General features: G+C 36.9%; 1 protein-coding gene across 20 annotated transcripts in view; it reads right to left on the minus strand.

The window, feature by feature from the left end:
- The window catches only part of RBFOX1 (RNA binding fox-1 homolog 1), a 584,605-nt gene that overhangs the window by 494,872 nt on the left and 65,726 nt on the right, over positions 1–24,007 (minus strand). For all 20 annotated transcript variants that reach the window (XM_072349235.1, XM_072349263.1, XM_072349278.1 and 17 more), the window contains one exon: positions 703–765. Coding sequence is in view for 1 of the 20 variants with exons in the window: in XM_072349226.1 (XP_072205327.1) it covers positions 703–765 (63 nt within the window). In the remaining 19 variants the exon portion in view is untranslated. Of the gene's footprint in view, positions 1–702; positions 766–24,007 lie in introns of those variants that run through there.

Raw genomic sequence — 24,007 nt, forward strand, 5'->3', positions numbered from 1 at the left:
CACACTTCATTTAGTTTTCCTGTTATTTAGCAACTATTATTCAACTGAGTATAAAATCATATCCTAATAAAAAGTGTTTAATCGGTACTGTTTCCAAGCATGGGTTAAAATCCTTTGCAAGAAAAAATAAATTCTTAGTATGAAACAGCAACAAAAAGTCTGGATAAGAAAACATCTGTTTGCATCTAATGGAAAATAGCTTTCAGGAAGGAAAAAAAGAGAAAAATGAACTAACACAGCCACTGCATCACGAGTTCTATGAATTTATGAGCTTGAACAACAAAGCGTAATGAATTATTTGTAGCTGTTCTAAGGGGAAGACTGTTTGAACCAACTAATAAATATACTAAAATTTCTTTCTGACAGAATCAGTCAGAAGTAAAATAAACAGAGCAACATAACCCCGACATGCAAAAGGGAAATAAAGAGGGATGAACAGTTTATTTTAACCTACGAACAGAAACAGGGAAGACGTTCTGTTGCAAGCCACAAACAAGCTGATATTCACTGAAGAGTAAAAGACAATTGACCTTGTAAGTATGGCCTATGAGTCTCGAGATCCAGCATCAGCAAGGCAAGTTGTGAAGGCCAACATATTACCTTATACGCTATAACAGCAAAACAGACGTTCCAGTCACATTCCCAGGAAAAAGAGTAAAATCAACAACAGCAAAAAATAATAATAAAAATCAGCGTACTTACAGAAAGAAGGCTCCGGTCATGAAAACAATAGGCACCACTTGCATGGGGCTTCTGTGTAGTTTCCTAAGGAAAGAGAAATAAATTCTTATTGTGCAAGGTAGATTCAAAGGAGATAATATTTTGGCCTTCCAAACACAGAAAGTCCAAAATAAGCTTGAAGATTCAAAAAGTCACAATAAAAAAATATAGCACTGAGGAGGACTTTGGTAAGAAAGAAATGTAACATCCGTTATATAGACATAATATCATTTTTACATGAGAACAAAGAAAAACAGCAAAATCCAATCATGCACAAACAGCAATAAATACTTTATTACTTATTAAGTAATAGTTAATCAAAAAGGCAGAGAAAGCTAGCCAGGCACTTTTTGATTTATTTGATATCTACATCCTGTGTATGCATTAGGAAATCAACTAACGCAATACAATGTTGTAATTCAAAATCATCCTCAGTACAGGTTTCTGTTTCAATAGGAATACACAACTACAATTTACTTGCGTGTTTTTCACTTGTAAACTTCAAGCAATTTTGCAAAAGAACAATTACCATAAAACATATAAACAGAAGGGAGCATCCAAAATATATTTTACATGCACGGAGCTTTGAATTAAAATAGGGTAACATTCAATCCCACACTATTATTTTGTTTAAATCGATGAGCAGGTGGTGACATCTAATATTTTACTGAATTATTCATTGAATTTTAGCAGTTACAGTAAGCTCAAACATGTTTTTCATAACAAATTCACCCTAAATGCATTTTCATTTCCATGCGCGCATGGCAGTGTACATTCCCTCATACAAACAGAAGATAGAAATATTGTCCATGTTGAGTCTACAGAGAAAACACACACCAAAGTCCCTATATTACTAAAGCAAGATACATTTTATAATGTTTTATTCACTTTAATTCTGAACAGTAAGCATATTGAGTTTTTTCCTCCCAAAATGTGTTATTTTTTTACTTATAATTTCTATATATACACACACACACACATACATATATATATATATATATATTTATAATTTCAATAGTGAATATCCCTAATGTAGCTGAGGAGGAATAGAAACAACCACCACAACCACCAAGGCACACGTTCTATACCATGTCAGGTAGTAACAGTTGCACTTACAAGTTATCCATACATTAGGAACCATACTTTATTGATCATATCAGACAACAGCTAAACAACGTGTATTATCCTTCAGTCATATTCACATGGTTCCGCAAAGAAATTTTCGATACAACAGAGAGAAAACACTAATTATTTTGTGAGAAAACGTGCATTTTGACAATGCCACGTTCAAAAGCCCCAAGATAACCCAGCTGAACATCACAGATGTTGATGTTATGCTTTGGAGTGACATGAGATATCATTCAGATGGTCCACACTACAAAAAGGAAACTTGTCTGGTTTTATAATGCTAAATTCCGTTTTCAAACAAGTATGATATAGCACAGAAAAGCAAGAAGTAGCTTCTTGCTTTGCATCCATTTAAAGCACACGATACGACAACATTTGTCAACAGCAGAAAAACATTCTGCAGGGCTCGAGCCCTTATTTTCTGAAACGCAAATAAAAGGAAAACTTAAGTCAATTAAAAGAAATCTTACCAAGCATCTATGAAGAAGCCAGACAGAAAAATGGTAATACCCCCTTAAAAATGCAAGTGTTGGGCTTTTGGGTTAGAATACCTTGGCTCCCTTGGGGCAGTCAGATCATGCAGCTAGAACAGCAGAGATTCTCCTGTGGGGTCATTGCCACAGGCCATGCAGGCTTATAAAATTACCATATCTGGGCATTCCAGGAGCATCTCAGCCATTACAGTGCTTTTCCTTATAAGTAGCTCCCTTAAGTATTTTACATATACATATATAAATATGCATGATATACGTATATAAATAAATGTCCCGGGTCAATAAGGAAAATATTAATACCTGCATACAGTTTCCAGGTTTGATTTACACCTATACAACTTTATCAAAAAGCATATGTATAAATTATCCTAATCTGACACCTTCACCTCTGCTCTAAAATACCACTGAACAGTGAAATCTGTTGCTTTAAGTTAAAAGTGATTCCCTTTCGATAACAGCAAAATGCAACAAGGAGCGAGCTTTGCCATCATTAGACTTCTAACCACATTACTTCTATTTTGAGGCCTTTTTTTTTTGTTTGGTATCAGTTTAATTTCCTGTCAGCCTTACAAGAGATTGCTAATGTTTGGGCTGTAGGATATGCTCTGATTAAAAATAATCTTCCCAATTACTGCCTGGCATGAGTCTACTGCCACATGCACTCTGCCACTGGCTTCTGAATTTCTGTCAGCAGTAATTGTATCTGTAGCTCCTAACTGTAAATGAAAACCCAGGGGGCATATTTGGGTTCCAGTTTCCTTTGCCTCGCCGTATCTTTTAATTTGCACTGTCTGTCAAAAGGAGACGCTCGTCGGCACTGAAAGGAAATCCTCAGAACATCAGGTTAAAAATAATATTTTAAAAAAGTGGAAAAAGGGGAAAAAAAAAAAAAAAGGCAACTGGAATACAGTAAATTGTGTTTTATACTTACACCAGCGTACTCCACACAGATGGAGAATATCACACTTTTTTTTTTAGCCAAGGAAGTGGTAAAATGAAACTATGAACTGAGCATTTCTTCCATGCCCAACTCCTTCAAGGACTTCGGACCCATGTTGTCACCTCCATCCCAGTTTCCTGCTGCTCCTGGCCTTGCCTATAGTTGTCAGAGCTCCCCCACATCTAGGGCCTGGTTCTGCTTCCCCATTGAGGCCCAATGGACCCACAGCCCACATGGGAGCCCCAACAGTTGCACAGGGTGCCCTCAGCTCCAGCTTTCCTTCAGGAACAGCCAGCTGGCCCCAGACCTCCTGAATTTGAGACAATACTGCTTAAACCTGGCAGTAAGAACCTGATGCAATCACAGTCACCAGCTTAATGATGGTTCATGTTAAGATTGTCATTGATTCACTTTTCCTCTCAGGAGAGTTGCTGCTTAAAAACCTACAGTGTAAGGGTGACCTACAGACAGTGGGTCCTGTGTCAGGATCCCAAAGGAAAAGCATCAGGAGAAGAATGAAGCACTAAGCACAGACTGGACTCTGAAGGAGACAGAGAGGAAACTTGAGGATTAGAAAAACACATGATATAATGTTACAAGTGAAGCACTTTTTTAGAAAGGAAAAGTACAACCAAGTACATGAGAAATACAGTCAGTTGTTTTACTTGTCCAAGTTCTTGAGCAGCCCCTCAAAGGTCCTTAAAAACACATCTTTAAACTTCTGATGCTCAGAAGTCTCTCTAACATGCAGGAGCCTACATCTCCAGAAAAATCAGTTCCTACCTAATTTCCCCTCACACAGAAAGCATCCAAATTTCTCTATTAATATCAGTATCATAACTACTACCTAACAAATAATCATTTTTTTTAAGCTTTTCTTCAGAATTTTTGCTTTTCCTCACTCATTCTTCTGCATGAAGAGGCTGTTCTACCAAAGCTCTTAAGCAGGAAGAACAGTCCCATGAACATCAGTAAGATTAATCACACAATTCCACATAATAATACACTTACACGCCCGCTAGATTAGAAGATTACCACAAATTCAAGTGAAGAGGGCATACAATGAAATAACATGAAAAAGGCCGAGCTGTTATCAACTAACTGTAGAGTTCTCCTATCAATCGCAGTGGTGAGCTTTTGGTGCTGAATACTGCGATGCTGACAAAGACCAAGAAGTTGGAGTATTATACTTAGAGAGTGGGGTTGTTTTATTTTAGATTTCCCATTTTGAAACTAATAGTTCTCTCATCTGTCACAGGTCAAGAAATGAATCATAGCTGTACAAAGCAAGGTAGCTTTGAAAGAAGTTTCAGATGTAAAGAAAATAATTTGCTTACTGTTCCTTTTCTCTTTAAATGACAATTCTGACATTGCATTTTCAGTGTTAATAAACATCATCTGAAGTTAATGCCCAGAACAAGGGAAAGTTGTAACAAAGGAAAACAAAGGCAGCTTATCCAGTAGTTTTGCAAACATGATATGGATACTCACACTGTAACTGAAAGAGCTCAGCTATAGGATGCATCTGGATTGGGAAAATATAACAGCAGAACAGCTGGCAGCCCTAAAAGCAATACTGTAGTTAAAGGGCACAGCACTTTGCTCTGACTGAATCAGGTAGCTACAGGTACCAGGTAATACCATCACACTTAACTACTAATTCCTGGTGGTTATGAAGCTGTCACAGTGCGCCTCACTAGGACCAGTAAAGCAGCAGCAAAGGCCAAATGCAGCTTACTCTCACCTTGTTCAGATATCGCATTCAGATACAGCATTGAACGCTAATCTCGCTGACCCCACAATTACTTTTGATAGCTCATTTTCATTCAGTTAATCACTGTGCTATAAATTGAATGAACATAATTCTGTAATTTAAATTGAGGAAGCATGCCTGTCTGTATGCCTTAGAAGCAGCTTATATTTAAGAAGAGCTAATAAACCCTTTCTGTTAGTATTGCAGAAGTATTTAGTCATGCAGACATACAGAAAAAAGCAGAAAAAATTATTCCTGCTCATAGAAATACAGAATTGGGCTATCCTCAACTCTTTATTAAAATCATCATCTTGTAAAATACTTCAGAGTACAGGTGGTTACATCTGCAGCCCAAATGAGACACTTACTGCCAGGGATATTAACACTGAAGGTTTATTTCTTACTATACTAAGCACTGGCTTAAGCTGGTTTCCACAGGAAGAAGGGACAGACACAAATATAAGTCACGAAACCTAGAGCATAGGGACATAGCAAACATCTCTACAGAACCACTTGTCCCAGATTCGCTATTTGTAAGCAACAAAATATGATTTATTTTTTTTCCCCCTCTTTCTAATCTATAGTTCCTCCTATTTGTACCATACCCATTGAGAAAAAGCATTGGATTTGTAAGCATCACAGGTTTTCACACGCATTTCTGAATAACCAGCTCCACGCCACCTTATTCTTTATCTATAACCTTCCACGGCGTACTGAGAAAATCACAAACTGCAAGTAAGGGTCTTTTCTCAATCTCTTATGGCATCAGGAGCTTCACACCAGTAAGCTGACACATGTGAAATAAGACCACTTATCAAAGAAGAGAGAGGTCAAAGGCTTCTGAGGTTGGAACAGGAACCTGCTGGTTGCTGCAAATCTCTCACCAGCGCGTTTGAGCCTGACACTTAATATTCAAACTGAATTGCAAGCGATGTACTCAAGGATAAAGCTCAGTAATAATAAAGATTCATGGTCTGACAAGCTCAGCATACAAATTCTCAGCACAGAGCCCATTTTCAATACTTTCTTTTTTTTTAATCTAAAGAGAGTTCAGGAATATTATTTTTTTAATGAAGCATCAGTACTTCCCATCCAGTTAGAGAAACAACAGAATGAGAAAACAGAACTTCAGTCTGAATTTAGATGCTGGTAAAGAAGCATGCCTTAAAAAAATCAGTATATCTCATTGCAGTATAGATACATCGTAGGAAATCCTTATCCTGCTAATCAGACATAGAGATGCATCAAGTAATGCATACATGTTGATTTCAGAAAGCCAAAAATCCACTACTTTAAACCAGAAACAAAAAGAAAGAACTGCCCAAATATCAGATTTACAGCTTGTACCTGGCATGCCATTTGTGAAAGTCAGAGTCATGGGAAAGGCTCTAAATCTTGATGGATTTTTAGATAGAATCCCAAAGGTTTGATATGTGCTGCCCAGACATTGCACCTACGGTTCAACTAGATATTAAGTCACTAATATTAGATCACCAACAGGTGGCAATTGGTAACATCCTTTGTCAAGCTCCAGATTACTTCCTGCCCATCATACAGAACGAGCTTCTGGCTTCTAGGTGGAATTTGAGCTTCCTTTTTTATCGTTCACCTCTGGATCTCTCATCCATCACTTATTTCATTCAGCATGTTTAGTTCAGAGTCAGAAAATGCATTGTTTCTGTTACAATGACAGTGTAATGTCATGACACATTTTTTCAATGTCTCCATGTTTATTTTGCATCACAACAGCCTGGCAACTTGCTCTCTCCCTTATTTTAAAGTGCATTAGAGTACATAGGAAGCAAGTTAAAATTCAAGGAATTATAATTAAATGCCTAATAGTTTTAACATTGAAAATACTGTTGCCAAACATTGGCTCCATTTTGAATCTTTTGCTTATTTTGCACATAGTTCTGAATATCTACATTTCTATTACTAAACCTCTTTCTTTTAAAAGCACACTGCATCCAGCTTAACTACATCTCACTAGAACACCTTGTTAGTCATACTTTGATTCATTTCATTGCCTTTCAAATTTAAATTACCTCATTTCTTCTCCTATTCCTCACATTACTTTTGAAAATGATGAGTCTCACTTTGTGCAATGATTCTTTATAATTCAACCTCCCATCACACCCAGCAATAACACTATCTTTTTTTTTTTGCATATTTGCAAGTTTTTCCTGCCAAACTGCTAACCAAAACAATCCAAAATTTGCATTTAATCTCACCTGTTTCATTTCCATTCCTTACACACAGTCAGCCAACACCACAAGAAATGAAAGTGTATTTTTTTTTTTACTTAAATGAAACAATAACTTCCCTAATCCCAGAAAAATGAAATCCTATTCTTCACAGATTTCTTGATTGAGCCTCAGGGGGAAAAAAAAATCTCTATTGCCAAGCAACAGATCAGTGCTTTTCCTTAGCTGGCACACAGACAAGTGCCGTAGCATGAACTCAAATTGAGGATGAAGTCACTAAAACAATTCTAGAAGTGCATGCTTGCCAAAATTCCTCTCGATGTTGATTCACAACAAGAGCACCTGAACAACTCTTATTGCTATTTTAATGTGCTCTCCAGTATTATTAACCTTAAGAAGATAGAATCTTCTCCAAGCTAATTTATAATCCAGATTAGGTGCTCAGCAGAATTAACCCAGCAGTGCTGGGAAGGTGTCTTTGCTCCAGCTACTGGAGCTCTCCTACAGCAGCTGGAGGAATGTTTTGTATTACCATTATTTTCACGTATTCTGTTTCAGTGCTCTCCTTTCTGTTCATCTGCAAACTCTCCTTCAATGCTTTGCCATAAAGAAGGTATATGTAACTATGCTTTACGTAATCTGAATAGCATCTATTGCCTACTGATCTTCATACCTAGGAATAACTACTATTTGCCATATTTTACTATTTTATTGGGTTTTTTATTATTTTTGAAGAAAATCATGAGCCACTAAACACCAAGCATGAGTATTTTCTTTTTGTTCTAAAAGCCATAGGATAATATTTTGTAGTTCAAAAAAACATGCACGTGAAGGAATAACTGAAATCTCAAGCACTCTAAGTTTTCTTTAAAATAAGAGAAAAAAATAACTTTTAGAGAATTGATGGCTCTGTGCTGTTTGAATATCAAAGCTCTTCTGGGTATCACTTAGATCTGCCCGTCGTAATTCAGATACTTCTGAATAATTCAAGATGTTACGCTTTAACTTATTTCAGCAATTTCCTTGAAGAGAAGCAGTAAGTGAACATTTATTACAGACCTCCGGATGAATCCATATAATTAATATTATGATGTACTTTACCTGTCTTACTGTTTGCTCTTGTAATATTAAGTTGGTATTAAATAAACAACACTCTCAGTCAACTTGTTGTCCCACTTCTCAAGACACTGCTTCGATTTATGTAATTACTTTCTATGATTTACTGTTGAATCCTTACTCAAGTTGCATATTCTGTTAACAAGCTATAAAACTAATTAGCTATTTTGAGGTAGGATGCATTTTCATTGCAAAGGCAATGTATTGCTTGTGCTTCCTTGGAATCAAAATATTCTTTTCATGGTGTGACAGCAGCATACTTCATCTTTTCACATTTTATGTGGCACACTGAAGCAAAACAGAAATGATGTGCTATTATTCAAGCATAAGAAAAATAGTAGCACTGCACGAACGAGTGTCAGAGATGAATAAAGGCATATGAAATGATACGAAAACAGCAGCTGAAATATGCCCTCACTTTTTGAAGATGAGTTCAGAAGGCCTGCACCCAAGTGATTATAAGCTTTACATTACGATGACAAGATGCTGATGCAATTCTGAAATGAAAATGAGTGATACTGAAGAAAAGTTGATCTATTTTTTTGTTCTGCTACTTGTGAAGGGTTAAAAAGAAATGACATATTTATTAATACATATCTTGGGTTAGAAGCTTCCTTGGTTAGAAACAAAAACAATGAGAACACTCTGTATTTCTCAAACTTCATTTCTACTAGTTACAGAACAGTATACTGGTGGTACCCAGGAGTTTTGCATGCCTGCTCTCCAGACTTATAACAGGTGACAAGCAAGCAGGGGTAGAGACACAAGAAGGGAAAATAAATCATTTCTGAAAACTCTGAAGGAAAATTAACATTGTACTACTTTCCAAGAGTAAGTTGTATTCATGAAGAACATTAATTTTTGTCCTGTGCCTTTTACAATGGCACCCTTATCAACATCCCAAATAAAGTCAATTGGGCTCAACTGCGCCACATCATACTCACTCTGCTTCTAAGTGTTGCCCCCAGTACTCAGGGTTCACCATTCCCAATGTTCCACTTGATGATTAGGACCTTATTTTTCATCTATGCTTCCAATTTTTTCCAGTCTTTTTTCTTATCAGTGTGTTTGTTTCTGCTGAGATGAGATGTCATCAAATTTGCAAACAAAAATAAAAGTCTCAAAGTCCCACCAGATGGTCTGACAGGGAAGCCATCTCTAAAGGAGTGACTTTAACAGAAGTTTGGCCAACCAGAATAAGGTGCTCTACTGCTTCTTGTTCATTTAAGGTCTCTGACACACTGCAGCTGTCATAGTGAAGGGCAGACAGAAATTGCAGTTTGACCAGAAAAATACATTAAAACTTACATGTCATATGAAGAAATAGACTCATGGTATCTGCCTTCTGTAACATCCTTCAGTACTGTACAAGGGATTTCTCTCCCTTCCTCACTCTTTACAGAGATGAGGTTTAATGTACTGACTAGTACTTATACAGATTTTGTCAGCTTTTGCACTGGACGCAATCTTACTTGTCCCATTAACCGTCACAGCACTATTAACAAAGCAAATTAACTGCTGCATTTCAGAGAAGGGGACATAATTCAGGACCCAGATACTGTCAGGCAAATCCCAATGATATTACCTGGATCCTCACTGCTGCCCACCTGTGGCTGTTAAGGAATTCCTGGCTTGGTCTGCTGTTAGGCAAAGGGCCCTGTCACAGACTGTATTGAGAAAGGGAAAGGAATAGGTGCGCTCTGCCTGTTCCCTGATCCATGTCATAATGGAAGTTCAACTTGAATGTCAACACTGAATATAGATTAACCTCTGCAATGCTGTGTACTATTACAGCCATTACCCAGATGCACTGTTGTATATTCGGATGTGTTCCTGTTATAGAATAAGATGCACCAGCAGAAAACCAATTGTAAATGAAAATACACAGAGCACAGGAAAAAAGAGAAAATGCTTGCTGTCTCATTTCTGCTACTGCACTGGGCATGGCTTCCAGTAGCATTGCCATTGGTTTAATTCATACAGAAAGACAAGCTTTCCCTCCCATTTTTATTTGCATTGAACTGAAACTGTGATAGATCAACAGCATTACAAGACCTAAACAAAAGCCTGCATGCTGATATATAGGTAACCTGACCACATACCGATCAAAGCAAACAGAGGAACAGAAATTCCAGTGGTGTCCCATATTATTCCTCCTGCATTTCCCACATACAGCTCTGCACTTGCACAGATAAACTCCAATGTGCTGATGTAGCCAGCTTAACATGATGATCCTACAGAAAAGGAGGGCAAGAACATACCCAGAATGCTGAAAACAAAAGTTACCAAGAAAAATCCTTGTAAAAATTATTTGATGCTTTATCTGAAAGAAGAGCAACTCAAGTCTTTTTGCTGAGACCAAGATAAACCCTTAATACATTCCTAAAAATAAGGTAGATCATAACTTCTAATTCAGTTGCACCCAATCAGGTTCAATGGAGTGTAATTTCACCGTTAATGGGAGCTATAGAAGGGACTAATTTGGTTCAGCATATCATGTTATTCAGCACAGAAGCAATTAGTTTGTGCCTGAGTAGTTCAATAGCATTAAGAAACTTCCAAAGTAACTGTTGTTAGAAAAGCTTTATTTTCACTTCTGTGGTATTTTAATAAGATATTCTGGCCAGACGATCAAGATCTGTATCAGGCAGATAACTAACAAAAGTCATTAGCTGAAAAAGTCTTCCCATCAAGAAAAGGAATTTGATACAAGTGATCTGGAACAACTACAAACAAAATTCACCTCCATCCTAGAGCAATGGGAAAAGCCACATTCCATTCAGAAACAACAGACCAGTTGCCGCAACACACTGAACCCAAGACAAAAGACACTGCTATAAATTAAAAGCTCAAAATCAACACTGGCATTTTAGAAACATTATCACTAATAAACACTGTGGGAAGAACAGCTGCATTGCCATTGAAATGTTAAGAACTGAAATGAATTGGTACTACCAAGAAACAGGTTTTGAAATTGGCTGAAACATTTGTTTCAAATCTAGAAGCAAGTTCTTTACCTGGAAATACAAGGTTCTTAAGCAACAGCTCCAGAACAATTACAGCATTGAATCATTCTGTTCTTTCCTCTCAATAAGGTCCCAGTTTTGTTTGCCCTACCTTTCAATAACATATTCACATGTCAAGAAAAATAGTCACAACTGTTTGAAAGAACTGATTGTTTTTTTGTAACTCATTCCATCTTACATTAAAAAAAAATGACTTTAAACATAATGCTTCAGTTCATGTAAATGCTCCAATTCCTGCAACCAACATAAAAGTACATACTTTCCTATTTCATTTGAGTATATAACACATTTCACAGTCTCCGCTGATGCAACCACTCCCCAGTCTCAAGTAGCTGCTTATCAGCAACAGCAGCAGAGCTGAAAATCTGTAAGCAATATTAAATGAGAAAAATAATCCATTTTTAATGTATTTCGTTTAGTTAAAATCAGCTAGAATAACCCTTTTCACTATAGAGACAAAACAGTCATCATAGTTCTGTCCTGTATGGAAATCCATGTAATGTGAGCTCAAATTATTTATACGGGTTGCTGATGAAACAACTGACGTGTTTATTCCCATCTGGGAACAAAAAACCTAATTTTTTTACACAGCTTTTAAACAGAAAATGTGAAATGGAAAGAAAAAAAACATGGAGGCACAAGATGCAGTTGTTATGTAGGTAATTTCAATGGTTTATGTCCACAGACAATAATATTTACAGAATTCTTCATCAAAATCTCTACTGCCAAATCAGACATAAATCCAATTGTAAACAGGAATGTTTGACTATGTAGTTTTGATATTATTATCCTTCTACAGGACTTTCAATGAGCACTGAAGACCATTATATTTTCAACCCACTACTGTGCTTGTTTAAATAATAATTTAATCATGATTAATGGCATTAATAACAACTGTCAAGGTTCCAAACAGGATGCAAGTTTTGGGGAGTTGCTTTGCATTTTGCTGTATATTTTGTTTATTCAGAAAATTGATGTTTTAAGTCCATAAAGATCCTTATAGGACAGAAGTTGCAGTTAGTGCTTTGAAACAGTTACTTCAACCATTTCCATCAAGCATTGACCTGCAATTTCCCCAGAGCACTGAGAACAGCAGTATTAAAACCAAAATGACACACAGAAGCCTTCCATCAAATCGAGAGCTTTAAGTTTGTGTCACAGAGTGTGCTGCTACGGTTAAGAAATACAGAGCAGCTCCAGCAATTGCACCAAGTGAGTTGTCGTACACTGAGCACACCTTGGCCAGACCCAGAGCTTCTGGGTCCCTTCAAGTGAAAAAAGTCATCATATACAAAATCCCTATTCAGTGCAGAACCCACTTGAAATGTGAATAATGAAGCTCAAGGACATTTTTAGCTTCAAATAAGGAAAAAAAATCCCAAGCCACACTTAAAGAGTTTCTGTTACTATACAAGCAGTTGTCCAGAAATTGAAGCACAAACAAGTTACTTTGGAAAAAAAAAAAAAAAAAAAAAAGAAAAGAAAAGAAAAGAAAGCAAAAAGATACCTGTCATGGCAGCCTAATGTTGAACTGCAGCACAGATGCTAACAAAATATACACACTGATCACAGTTTATCAACTATACAACCCAGTTACACAGAAACATTTTAATTGTGAAAAATCCATGCTTGGGAAGTCAATAAAAATGAACCCCTAGTATCTGAAGTCAGAGTTACTCGAGCTTTGGGACTCTTGTCAGTGAAGTTTTATCTGTGGTGAAGGACAAAGCTCAGACCAGACAAGCTACCTGAATTAACATATTAAAGCTTACAAAGCAGCTGACTCCCTTCACTTCTTTCATGGATAGGAATCATTTGAGAACCAAGATTAGACTTCTCTCTCTCAGAAATAACACCTTTATTTCCTACAGTATTACATTTTTAGATGGAGATGTCAATAACAGCCAGTTTGGTAACAGTATGAAATGCATTTTACTCACAGCCCTGTAACTCAGACAATGATTTTTGCTATGTTCTCAGCCAGATGGGTGTCAGCAAGCAAAACCTTTTCCCCTGTGCATTATGGGACCTGGAAGAGAACCTGATCTATAGATTTTTGTCTCCGTGTACAGAAAATGGAAAACATTTGACATGACAGCATAAAAAGGTTCACAAACAGAAAGCTGCCCACAGCTGACAGACATGAATACAGACAATTTAATACACTAGAAATCTGGTCACTGATAAAAACTGACCAAATCAGTATTAGTTGATATACTACGCATCCTTAGTCATGAATCAATACCTTGCCAATAGTTTCCAAATTCTAAAGCCTAAACATTTTCAGAAGATCCAGAGTGAACTTATAGCAGATTTTTAATGACATTTTTGGCATATACCACTTGCCAGCACATCGTAACATGGTAAGTCTTTGAAATCGATAATATTAATAAATTCCTAATCTTTTTTAATTACCAAATAGTATTCTACTGCACAACGAAACATTCAGCATGTAAGTCCAAATGGGATACACACGAGAGCCATTTCTAAGGCCACGAAAGCACAGAAAGTTTCAGAAGCCCTCAACTACACCAATTAGAAAATATGAAGAAGACAGAGTTGAAAATTGGCCAAATTTTACATTTCAATGCTTTTACTATAATTTTGAATCTGAAAATGAACTATCATTTGCAAGAATTCTGAACTACAGGCAGTAATTTCTCTGTAAATGGAGTAAAATGATAACTCATTTCCCAGTTCTTGGCCAGAATAATGAAAAAAATGCTGAAGCTTTAGAGGCTGAACCTATCATCTTCTCAAATTTGAATGACAACTTAGAGCAGTAAGGTCTACTTAGACAAAAACCAAGCACTATAACCATTTCAGTATGTTCTGTGGCAGTGAGAAGCATTGGAAGGCAGAGGAAAGGCTCGATAGATGGTAGGTGTGAATACAGCAGCCTACACACAAATACCCTTTTGCACCTGAACAAGTACTCAATTCCCAGAGTTGTTCTAGGACAAGCTAAGTGAGAGACTGAATTCACTTTCCTTGCAGACAAATGATGAATGCCAACCTATTGATTCAATGAGCTATAAAACCAACCAAGATCAAGAAGCATAAGCATTCTGTCTTTAATTCATGTTGTGTTGAAGTGTTTTTTAATCTAAATAAATCCAAGTAAACATGCTTAGATATCAACACTAAGTCAGTTGTGATTGACATTAAATAGCATTTCTTCTGAAGGGTATGTCATGTGGAAGGCTTTATTTCTATATACACTAAAGTTATTCCAAAGCAGTTCAAAAACCAAACAGTTCTAGTCTAGTTTGTGTGAAAGTTTAGTTTACATTTACATGGTTGCAATGAACTAATAAACTCAGACTGGAATAAAAATTCATATAATGAACATATAACGAAGGGGTGCGTGAAGTCAAGGGGTGTGTGCCAGTCAAGACTGAGGCAAAACAGTTAAGGCATACCTCAGCCTTCTCTTTGTCCACTGTTAGCAATACAGGGAGACTAATCACTATGGTGTGGGGTGGGTACACCTTGTTCAGTTCACTAACATGATCAGAAGCTCCACGTGGTCCTTCATGCATTCACAAAATAATCAAGGTTAAGAGACTTTTAGAATACAAATTTCCAAAATTCAGTCCTCTCATCTTTTCTTTTTGTCCGCATGCCATAAATCTGCTTCAAGTACACATAATAACCTTGGGACTGACAAGTTCGGTAACCTCTTCTTGCACAAACTGGATATTTTTAGCACTTCTTGAAGTACTTTCCCTCCATCCAAATGTACCAAGATCATTTACAAATAAATTTTAAAAAAGAAAACAAAAAGATAAAGAATGACCCTCATACCCCTCCAAACTTATATATCCATAACACTGTATAAAAGCCTACTGTATGTGAAAGTCAATAATCTATACGGAAGTAATTGACCATAATAGTTTGAAAGCCAGCCTATTTTTCCTAACACAAGAAAATATAGGAAGATAAGTCAGTCAAAAGAACAAAAACAATAAGTTAGCTCTTGGAAAACAGACATGTCTTTAAGGAAAGATAAAAACAAGCCTTTAAGACTTGCATGCGCTTTGCACTTTGAAATGCTCTCATCACGCTCTTAGTAAATGTATGGATACTTCACATAAAGCACAACAGTTCTGTTGAGGAACTAGAAAAGAAACATCTTAAAAATAGGAAATGAAAGTCCTCCACTATTCAAACAGCAATTTACATTCAACCTAAGCAAGCAGTAGCTGGTCAGCGTTCATAGGATCGTTCTGTTTTCAACTTCTATCATCCTAACCACTACATCTGTGAAGAAAATGCCAAAAATAATAGGAGGAACAGGTCACTTTTTAAGAGCCATTTGTTAAGAAAGTAGGAGAAGGCGATTCCAAAGCATCACGCAGGTAGGGCACAGGTTTGGCTTGGCTGAAGAGTCTGTGTGGCTTAAGCAGAAAAGGGAAGCGTACAGAGACTGAAAATGAAGTCAGGGAACATAGAAGAACTACAGAGATGCCACTGTAGAGAGAAAATTTGGGCAGTCAAATTTCAACTAGAGTTGAATCTAGATGGTACTGTGGGGGACAACAAAAAGGGCTTACTTCAAGATTATCTGGTGTGATTAATGTGGCCAATCAATATGGTACAGCAATCAGCAAAGCAGTGGTAGCATGCAGTTTCAAAGCGATTAGTTTTAGGCTGCATTACTCAAATTAACAGATAGCTTTGCTTGACCCTTTGAAAGACTACGCTGGAAAGCAGTACAACTTCTGATCATAAAAATCATATAAATGAATTAACCAAATGAAGTGAACCATTGTTTAAGATGAGCTTCTAATTTGAAAAGAACAAAAGGATTAACAAGAATAAAAGCACTTCATCCCATTTTTCCTCTTATGCTAACATTTTCAACATTCGCCCTGTCTCATCTGTTATGGTGAATTCCATTATAAGTGAATAAAGGATGTGCTGCTCTACAAACCAGAGGCATTTTAATGACAGTTTTCAAAACATGGCCCTTTGTACTTCAATAGATTGACTATAAAAGCTCACTGTCAACTGACACTAACATCAATGTCAGTGCGCAAAAGACTGATAGTCTCAGTATGAACAATTTTTGCTCTATATAACTGCTTATGGCCTTTTTTCCCAAGCAACATCATTTTTAAAGAAACAAAACTATTTTTTGTTCTTGGTCAAGTACAAAAGCACAACATTTACACAGGTTTAAATTTAAGTTACTATCAGACTCTGCATTGGTGGAGCCCGCAACCAACAAGGTTTGACCTTCATTTTCTGCAAGCTATAGTTAAAGTCTGCATGTGTTTCTACTGGCATGCAATTTGAGCTAACTAGATTTGCAGTCTGGACAACTGAAGATCAGCTCTGCTTGTAATTTGTTACCTAGCAGTTATTCTGGATGTAAATGCTTTAATTGATACAAATAATAAGAACTATAAAAAAAAATAAAAAAATAAAAATCCCACAATAATGCAGGATAAACCTATTACACCTATTTCTTAATAGAAACAGGGCTGGGTTGACTCAAAAAATAGTTCAGTGCTGCTTCACTGCAGTGTTGTTGTTTTTCTCCATTATGTCAATTAACTAAAGAAAACTAATGCCAAAATTCTTTACCTCCATCCTCACCTACCTAAAGGCATTCCCTGAGTATCTTACAGTCAGAGATAACAATGGCCAAATAGGAGGCTTGTACCAATTTGATTTGTGAATTTTACTGCTGGACTCTCAGTAAACCAGCCCAGTCAATCCTCTGAAGTAGATACTTGTCATAAGACTTTTATTGTACTGGAATTCCTCCTGATGGTTTCTTACATCTTGCAAACTGAAAAGCCAGGCGGTTGAGCTGCATGGCATAATTACTCCTTGCAGCTATATCCCATCCTTCTACTTCGTTAATGCAAAGACAGTCCATCTCTGAGTCACCATCAAGATGAATACATTCCCATCCTCCTCATTCTGCTTGCAGACAATGCAGACCTTCACCTGCTACTCACAGCTTTGACAAGCAGCCTGAAAAACTGAGGTAGCTCAATATTTTTTCTTCCCTACTCCTACTATTACGAATCAAGTTTGCTGTTGTGGTACTATCAAGAAGCAGGTCAACGGCATGTTTCTGATCTCAGGAAAAAGTACAGACTGCAGAAGCAGAGCTGAATGATTCATGATGTGAAAGCATCCATCTATTCCCAATATAAAGGGAAGAGTCAAATACTGAAGACCTCTCAATACTTTAATCAGCTACAGAAGTCTCACTGGTATTATTTTCCACATCCAAAAAACAGCAAGTTTAAATTGAGAAATGTAAAAGATAAGTATTGATTCTTCAGTGATGGATTCTAAGGCAACTCAAACAGAAATGCTAGCATGGCCCAAAAATGCCCCAACACACATCACCTCCCTCTGATCTGGAGGTTTACCAATCTCATTTATAAGTACACTAGATGTACCATAAATCTTTAAGAGGGGAAAAAAAAAAAAAAGATTAAACAGCTGTGCAAATGGAAATAAGTAGGAGAAAGCCAAGGTGTGCAAATACATATGGAAGAAGTTACAATCTGCACCTTGCAGAGGTGTGGACAAGTGATTTTTTGTTATTTTTCTGCACTGTGTGTTCCTAAAATTATACCTGTCTATATGCATGTGAATGTCTGTAAGCTTAGGGCCTAAACTGACCCAACTGCTTTTGGACTGTGAAAGAGCACTTTCATAACGCTGCAAAAAGTGACACCTGAATTACACTTGCAGCATGCAAATTGTAATTTCTCTACTAAATATTTACAGCGTCAAACAGATACTTGTCTCTAAGAAATCAATAATACTCTCAGAACATAGAAATATGACTCCCTTTTTCCTTTTTCTTCATTTTTCTGCACTTTTGTCTACACACAAAAGCTCGTGCACATGAATACATAAATGCAGACCTGTATTCACTTGTACATACCCACACGCAACCGCTGCCTGCTTGCAGCAGTCCCTGCCATTCCCCAGTCACAGCTCTCACAATAACCCTCCTGTTGACAATGTTACAGAAAACCCTCCCTCCAGCAATGGCACAGGATTTAACATCGATTGCTCGCAATTCTACAAGTTCTTAAAGCAAACAGACAACAAAAAGAAAAAAGAAAATGCAGAGGAGAAATAGATTAGTGTGATGTTACTCAAATAACAACCCGATCAAAGAAGAAAATACGTAGGCAGTTCTTGGCTGAAGTGTTCATTTAATATATATTAATTCTCTGAAAAATTCTGCTTACTTGATTAGTGTAGACTGTTTGCATGTTGATTTACTGCTTAAAGACCGGTATTCATTAAGTCACTTAATACAACAGTACCCTTACAGTTGTTACCCCATTAGATGTAATCGTTTGTTCCCCATTTCTGCTTGTAGCACAGTTTATAGTTACATTAAAAGCAGCCCAGAGTTGTTTATCAGTCACAAACCTGTTTCCAAGCACAAGCACCTTCACAAACAATTCATGACAGTAAGGCCATAGGATTGCATGAGCATTCTAAGTTGTTGTTAACTCAGACTGATTGTACTCACACATATTATTTAATATCTCTAATCCAAATTCATCAAGTGATGTTCTCAGCAGTGCTTTCAGCCTTTATTTTTGGCTCCTCAGTAAGAGTCTTAGTTGTTCAGAACTTCTCTTCATCCTCAGAATGTACAAAAAAAATCAATACAGCTTCCCTGTAACTGGTAAAACTTCCAGAATTAGAATTGTAGATGCAGCACTCCATCTTTCAGCAACTACATCAATAAACCAGTAATGCAAAAAATATGATCAATGCTTTTCACAAAACAAAAAATCTCAAGTAAGAAAGTGTCGCCTGAAAAAAAACACTGCCTGATTTTCTCTTACTAAACATTTCCCATTGCAGGATGATTCCCACTTAATGCACTGATACTTTTTGAGAACAAAAATCAATTTTGCTACATTTCTTCACTAGTGTAATTCAACACTTCTTCAAGTCAGCTTCCATAAACTAATTATACCCCCAGCAAGTAAATGGCTTGCTTGAAACAGCATGAAGGTCATCTGGAGAAGTACTACTTTCAATGACCATTAAACTGCACACCAAGAGTTCCTCATCCCAGCACAACCACTTGGCTACTGAAAAAAAGCTTTCATAGAATGTTCATTAGAGACTATTTATATATCCACCTTTACATATTATTACTGTGACTGCTTCTCTTCCTGTGGGTTCTATTCCAAATCACTACGGTTAATGAGAAACCTTATAAGTACTTCAAAGGCACAGAGTTTTAAAATGGAGGAAGCTTGAGCATTTTTCCTAGCAATATATTTAGAAATGTTTAGATTTAGTATAACAATGATACAGTGAAGTATTAAGGTAGCTATAATATAAGGATGCAGAAGCATCACTATAGAAAGACACCAGCAAACTCATTTCAGGAGTGCAAGGCAGAAGTTACAGCTCCTATTGTACTCTTCAAAAAGAATTTCATAAGAGAACACAGAACTAGGAATATTAACCACAAAAAACACCACATAATTGAGACAATGAAACACAAAGAAATTATTCATAAGGTCACTTTTTAGCCTCAACTCAAACTGGAGAGGAGAAAGACATTTCCTCCAGTGATGATGGCAGCAAAAGCCATTGATTTTCAGATGGATTTAACATATGTTTCTATTCCTATACCTTACGAGTATAACTGTAGCACTAACTTCAGAAATAAAACATGTTTTGCTCAAAACATTGCTCAACACAAAACTAAAGCAGACAAAACCAAGGTGGTTCATCTTTAGGGAAAACTTGGAGATTTTTAGTGTTTAAAAATGGGATCCATTCCTGAAGATGCATATAAATGAAAATGTTACAAATGTAAAAACAATTAAGATTGCTTGTTAATAGAAAACAGCACCTCTATTGTACCCTCTGGGGAACATGGAAACATTAGTCACACTTTTTAACAACTGTTGAAAAAAGTCTTCTGATACTCAGTACTGCAGAAAACTTGTATAATACCACGTTTTTTCTCTTTCTATGCTAATGTTACCCCCACTCAAAGCATAACGTGCATTTTTATTGTTATGTGCAAAAGGAGATTCAAGCCGCGTGCTTTAAGAGCGCTACTCATTCCCTGAGCAAAACAGTAAAAGCAGCTTTCCCACTTCTCAGAGACTGTCATTGACAACCTAGACCTTATCTAATAATGCTTGCATGAAGCACACAGAAGCATTTCTCTCTCTTCCCTTCTCCTACTTGATATTTCACAAAGATAATGCCAAACACAAAGGCACGCGTACCCCAAGAGACGTGTCATCAGAACAATAAACTGAAATATTCCATTCACATTTAGAGCCATTATTCAGAGGAAACAAGAAATTTCTTTTATAATCCAGAATAGGCCCCAGTTCTTCACTGAACTGTTTCCCCTATCTCAAACATAACTCCAAAATAAGCCTTTAAAACCCATGAGGTGACATCATGAGCTGGCACATAGAGTTTGATGCACTGAGGAGCACCTGAAGCAATCCACACAGCTACTCCAGTTTCTCAAGAAACAAATAGGAAGTTTTTGTTTAAGTCTCTTTGTTTCCAATTATACTGTTGTCCACAGGAAACAATTCCTTTAGTCCTCAGTTAATTGGTTTTTTTGTTTGTTTTTTATCTAACAGACTTTAATAGCCTAGGATAAGGAAACAAGTCTCAATTTATTTTTTTACCTGCTTTTTCCTATAAAGAACTCAAGTTTTATAATACAATATACATATGACATAATATGAATTTTATACATATTTACATTATGCTGCCGATGCTAAAATAGCAAAATAATTCAACTCAAGAGTTGTCATTAAAATGAATTAGTTTGCTTATGCATCTGCTGCTGAACTTGCTTTCTCAGTATATTCATTTGAATGGAGATACTACAAAAGAGGAGGGGGGGAATAGATTTGTTTTCCTGGGGGCAATGAACTTTTTTCCTCAATCTTTATAAAAGCTCTAAAAGAGCACATTAGTGTTCCTGGTATATATATATATCCCTGCCTGAGTGCACAGCTTTCTTCTCATTCCATAAATTCAGGAAGTGTAGGTTACAGATATATCTAACATCTTTAGATATGAATGGGACTTCTTCAAAAGCTTGAACTGTTACACAGAGATGGATGAGGTGGGAAAGACATACAGCAACACTTACACTCCACATGCACAGACATTTCTATCATGTGCGTGTAGGTGTGCAGGTATATGCAATAAATGTGTATACGCAGATATACGTTGTCATACCTTCCAGTATTCATTCAATAATACATATTGATAACAAATAGTGGCTTCTAGCATTAGCTAGTACAGAAGTGAAGAGGCTGCTTAAGAAATGCTAAGAGTTTTATACCACAAATCACTGAAAAAATCATCGTCCCCTGGGAAAGAATGCCACAGAAAAGCTTATGAAAATGGTTCAGCAATTACACAGGGAAGAAAGAAAAAAGCAAAACTTTTGTGTCCTCACAGATTGTCATGAAGATCTGACTCCCAGGAGAGTTCAGATCTCATTTTGGCATCCAAATGAGAGGCAGGCTTCTGCAGGAGCTCTGTGCCTCACAGAACAGGAGCCGTTAAGATTTGAGCTATTTTGAAAACCTAGCAGCTGCTGTGTAGGCTGTGAATGTGACATTCTGGTCATCAGCTCTACGTCTGGCCTTACCTAACTTTCTTAACAGCATTTTAAACAAGAATCCTAAACACTGACTAGCGTCTGCTCCTTTCACTGTAGACTTTCCTCACACAGTGCTTTCATTTTTACTGCATTTGAGGAACTTTGGATTACCATTATTATACACATGCAGACGTGATTGCCAGGCATCTCTCAGCCTCCACGTATAGCTGTGAACTTTTCAATATAATATTGAAGGCAAAAAGGTTGTGTGGTGGTTTTTTTTTCCTGATGTAACAGTAAAGTTGCCTTATTATTGGTGCTATTAAAATTCTGAAGAAAAATAATGCCCAGCATTTGACTCAGGAGATGCACTCAGGTATGCTAATGTAACCCCCTGGTCACCATGAGACACATGTCCTTCTCCAGGTACAACCTCAAGTCTAAAACAAATACAGGCATCTGTCAATACCCTTTATCACAGTTCCAATAGATATACTTAAAATGAAATTCTAGGATTTAAAAAAAAATAAAAAAATACATATTTTATCTATATCTACAGTGGCAGCTCATCAGAACCATCTCTGACAGCTATTTTAAGATGGGAAGAACTACTGCTGAGGTGATCCCCTCTAATTGCTAATGAGAGAGAAATAAGACCAAAGAGACTGAAACATGAACTTCAAAATGAACAAAAGCTAGGGAATTGGACTGCCAGCTTTCACCTCAGAGAATCATACCGTTCTTCATTCCAGAACTGTTTATATTGCAGTAAGCATTTACTTAAATCGTTCAGTCCCATAACGCAGTCTGTGTACATTTGGATGAGGTGAGCTCTACACCATGGTATTTTTTTTTCCTGAGGAACAGCAGTTCACTAATGCTCTTGTTAAATAAAAAACATGCAAATAACCCTAAATCATGGTTTCCATTCCCATTCTGCAGTTGTACTAACACTGACCCTGTGAAAGCTGCAGCTCCACATACACCACGGCACAGTGCCAAGCAGCTCTCACTCAAAGCAGCACTTCCAGTCCAGCAAACACAGCCCACATGAGCAGAAACATGTCAAAGAGTGAGAGCTCCAGATAATGACTTTAATTATGACAGAATAATCAGATCTCAGAAACACAACAGGAGGGAGCTCACCGGTACACCTGAAATGTACTGGTACTGCTACGCTTCACAGACCTGCCTGTAAAAGGGATAATAAAGATAAGCCAAGAAGTCTGGTTCACCTCTGGATTCCCAGATTGTGATCAGTTAGTTATATCAAACTGGATTACAATCAGTTTTGTGAAAGCTTACAAGCTTGCTGTTTAGCTGATGTGTGTACCCCATGAACACAAATGCATTTTGCTTCTGTATTTAGCATAGGGTCGTACGCACACAGATTCCTCCAAAAATACTGTTGTATATTAACCTCCATGGTAACAACAACAGATACAAAGCGCACAAAAACACTATTTGATAGTACAAATTGCCAGCTACAAAACACTGTTTATCAACAGTCATCACTATTTCCACACATTCTCCTTCACTCCAACTTATCTGAGGAATACAAAAATGGAAAGGTGAGTCATTTAGCCTACCGCAATCAAGATGCTTGTAGTCAGAAGATAATCAAAACTACAAACCATGGTATGTATTCAAAACTCAACTCTTGTTTCAGTTGAATCTGCCATGCAGCTGTTCTGAAAATCCAGCCATAGGACACCAAGCCAGCATGAGCTGAAGTGGGGACTCCCATTAAATCATTCTTGGGAGGTAGAAGAGAATGTGTGTTTTATGCAAAACAACCCACCGAAGGCCATAACAAAATGATAATAATGACTGAAAAAAGGCAAATATGTAAGTAATTCATCAAGCAGGGGATTTATCCTCAAAAGTCTTCATTTTCCAATGATGGAAATGTAGACACACAGACAGACATTTGCAAATGCATAATCAGTGCTGTAAACTGATATTTTCCCCTCCAGGTTTTACCTAATCATTCCTAAAATAATTCCTTTGTAGTAGA

Source organism: Excalfactoria chinensis, chromosome 14 (assembly GCF_039878825.1).
Source record: "Excalfactoria chinensis isolate bCotChi1 chromosome 14, bCotChi1.hap2, whole genome shotgun sequence".
Taxonomy (NCBI): domain Eukaryota; kingdom Metazoa; phylum Chordata; class Aves; order Galliformes; family Phasianidae; genus Excalfactoria; species Excalfactoria chinensis.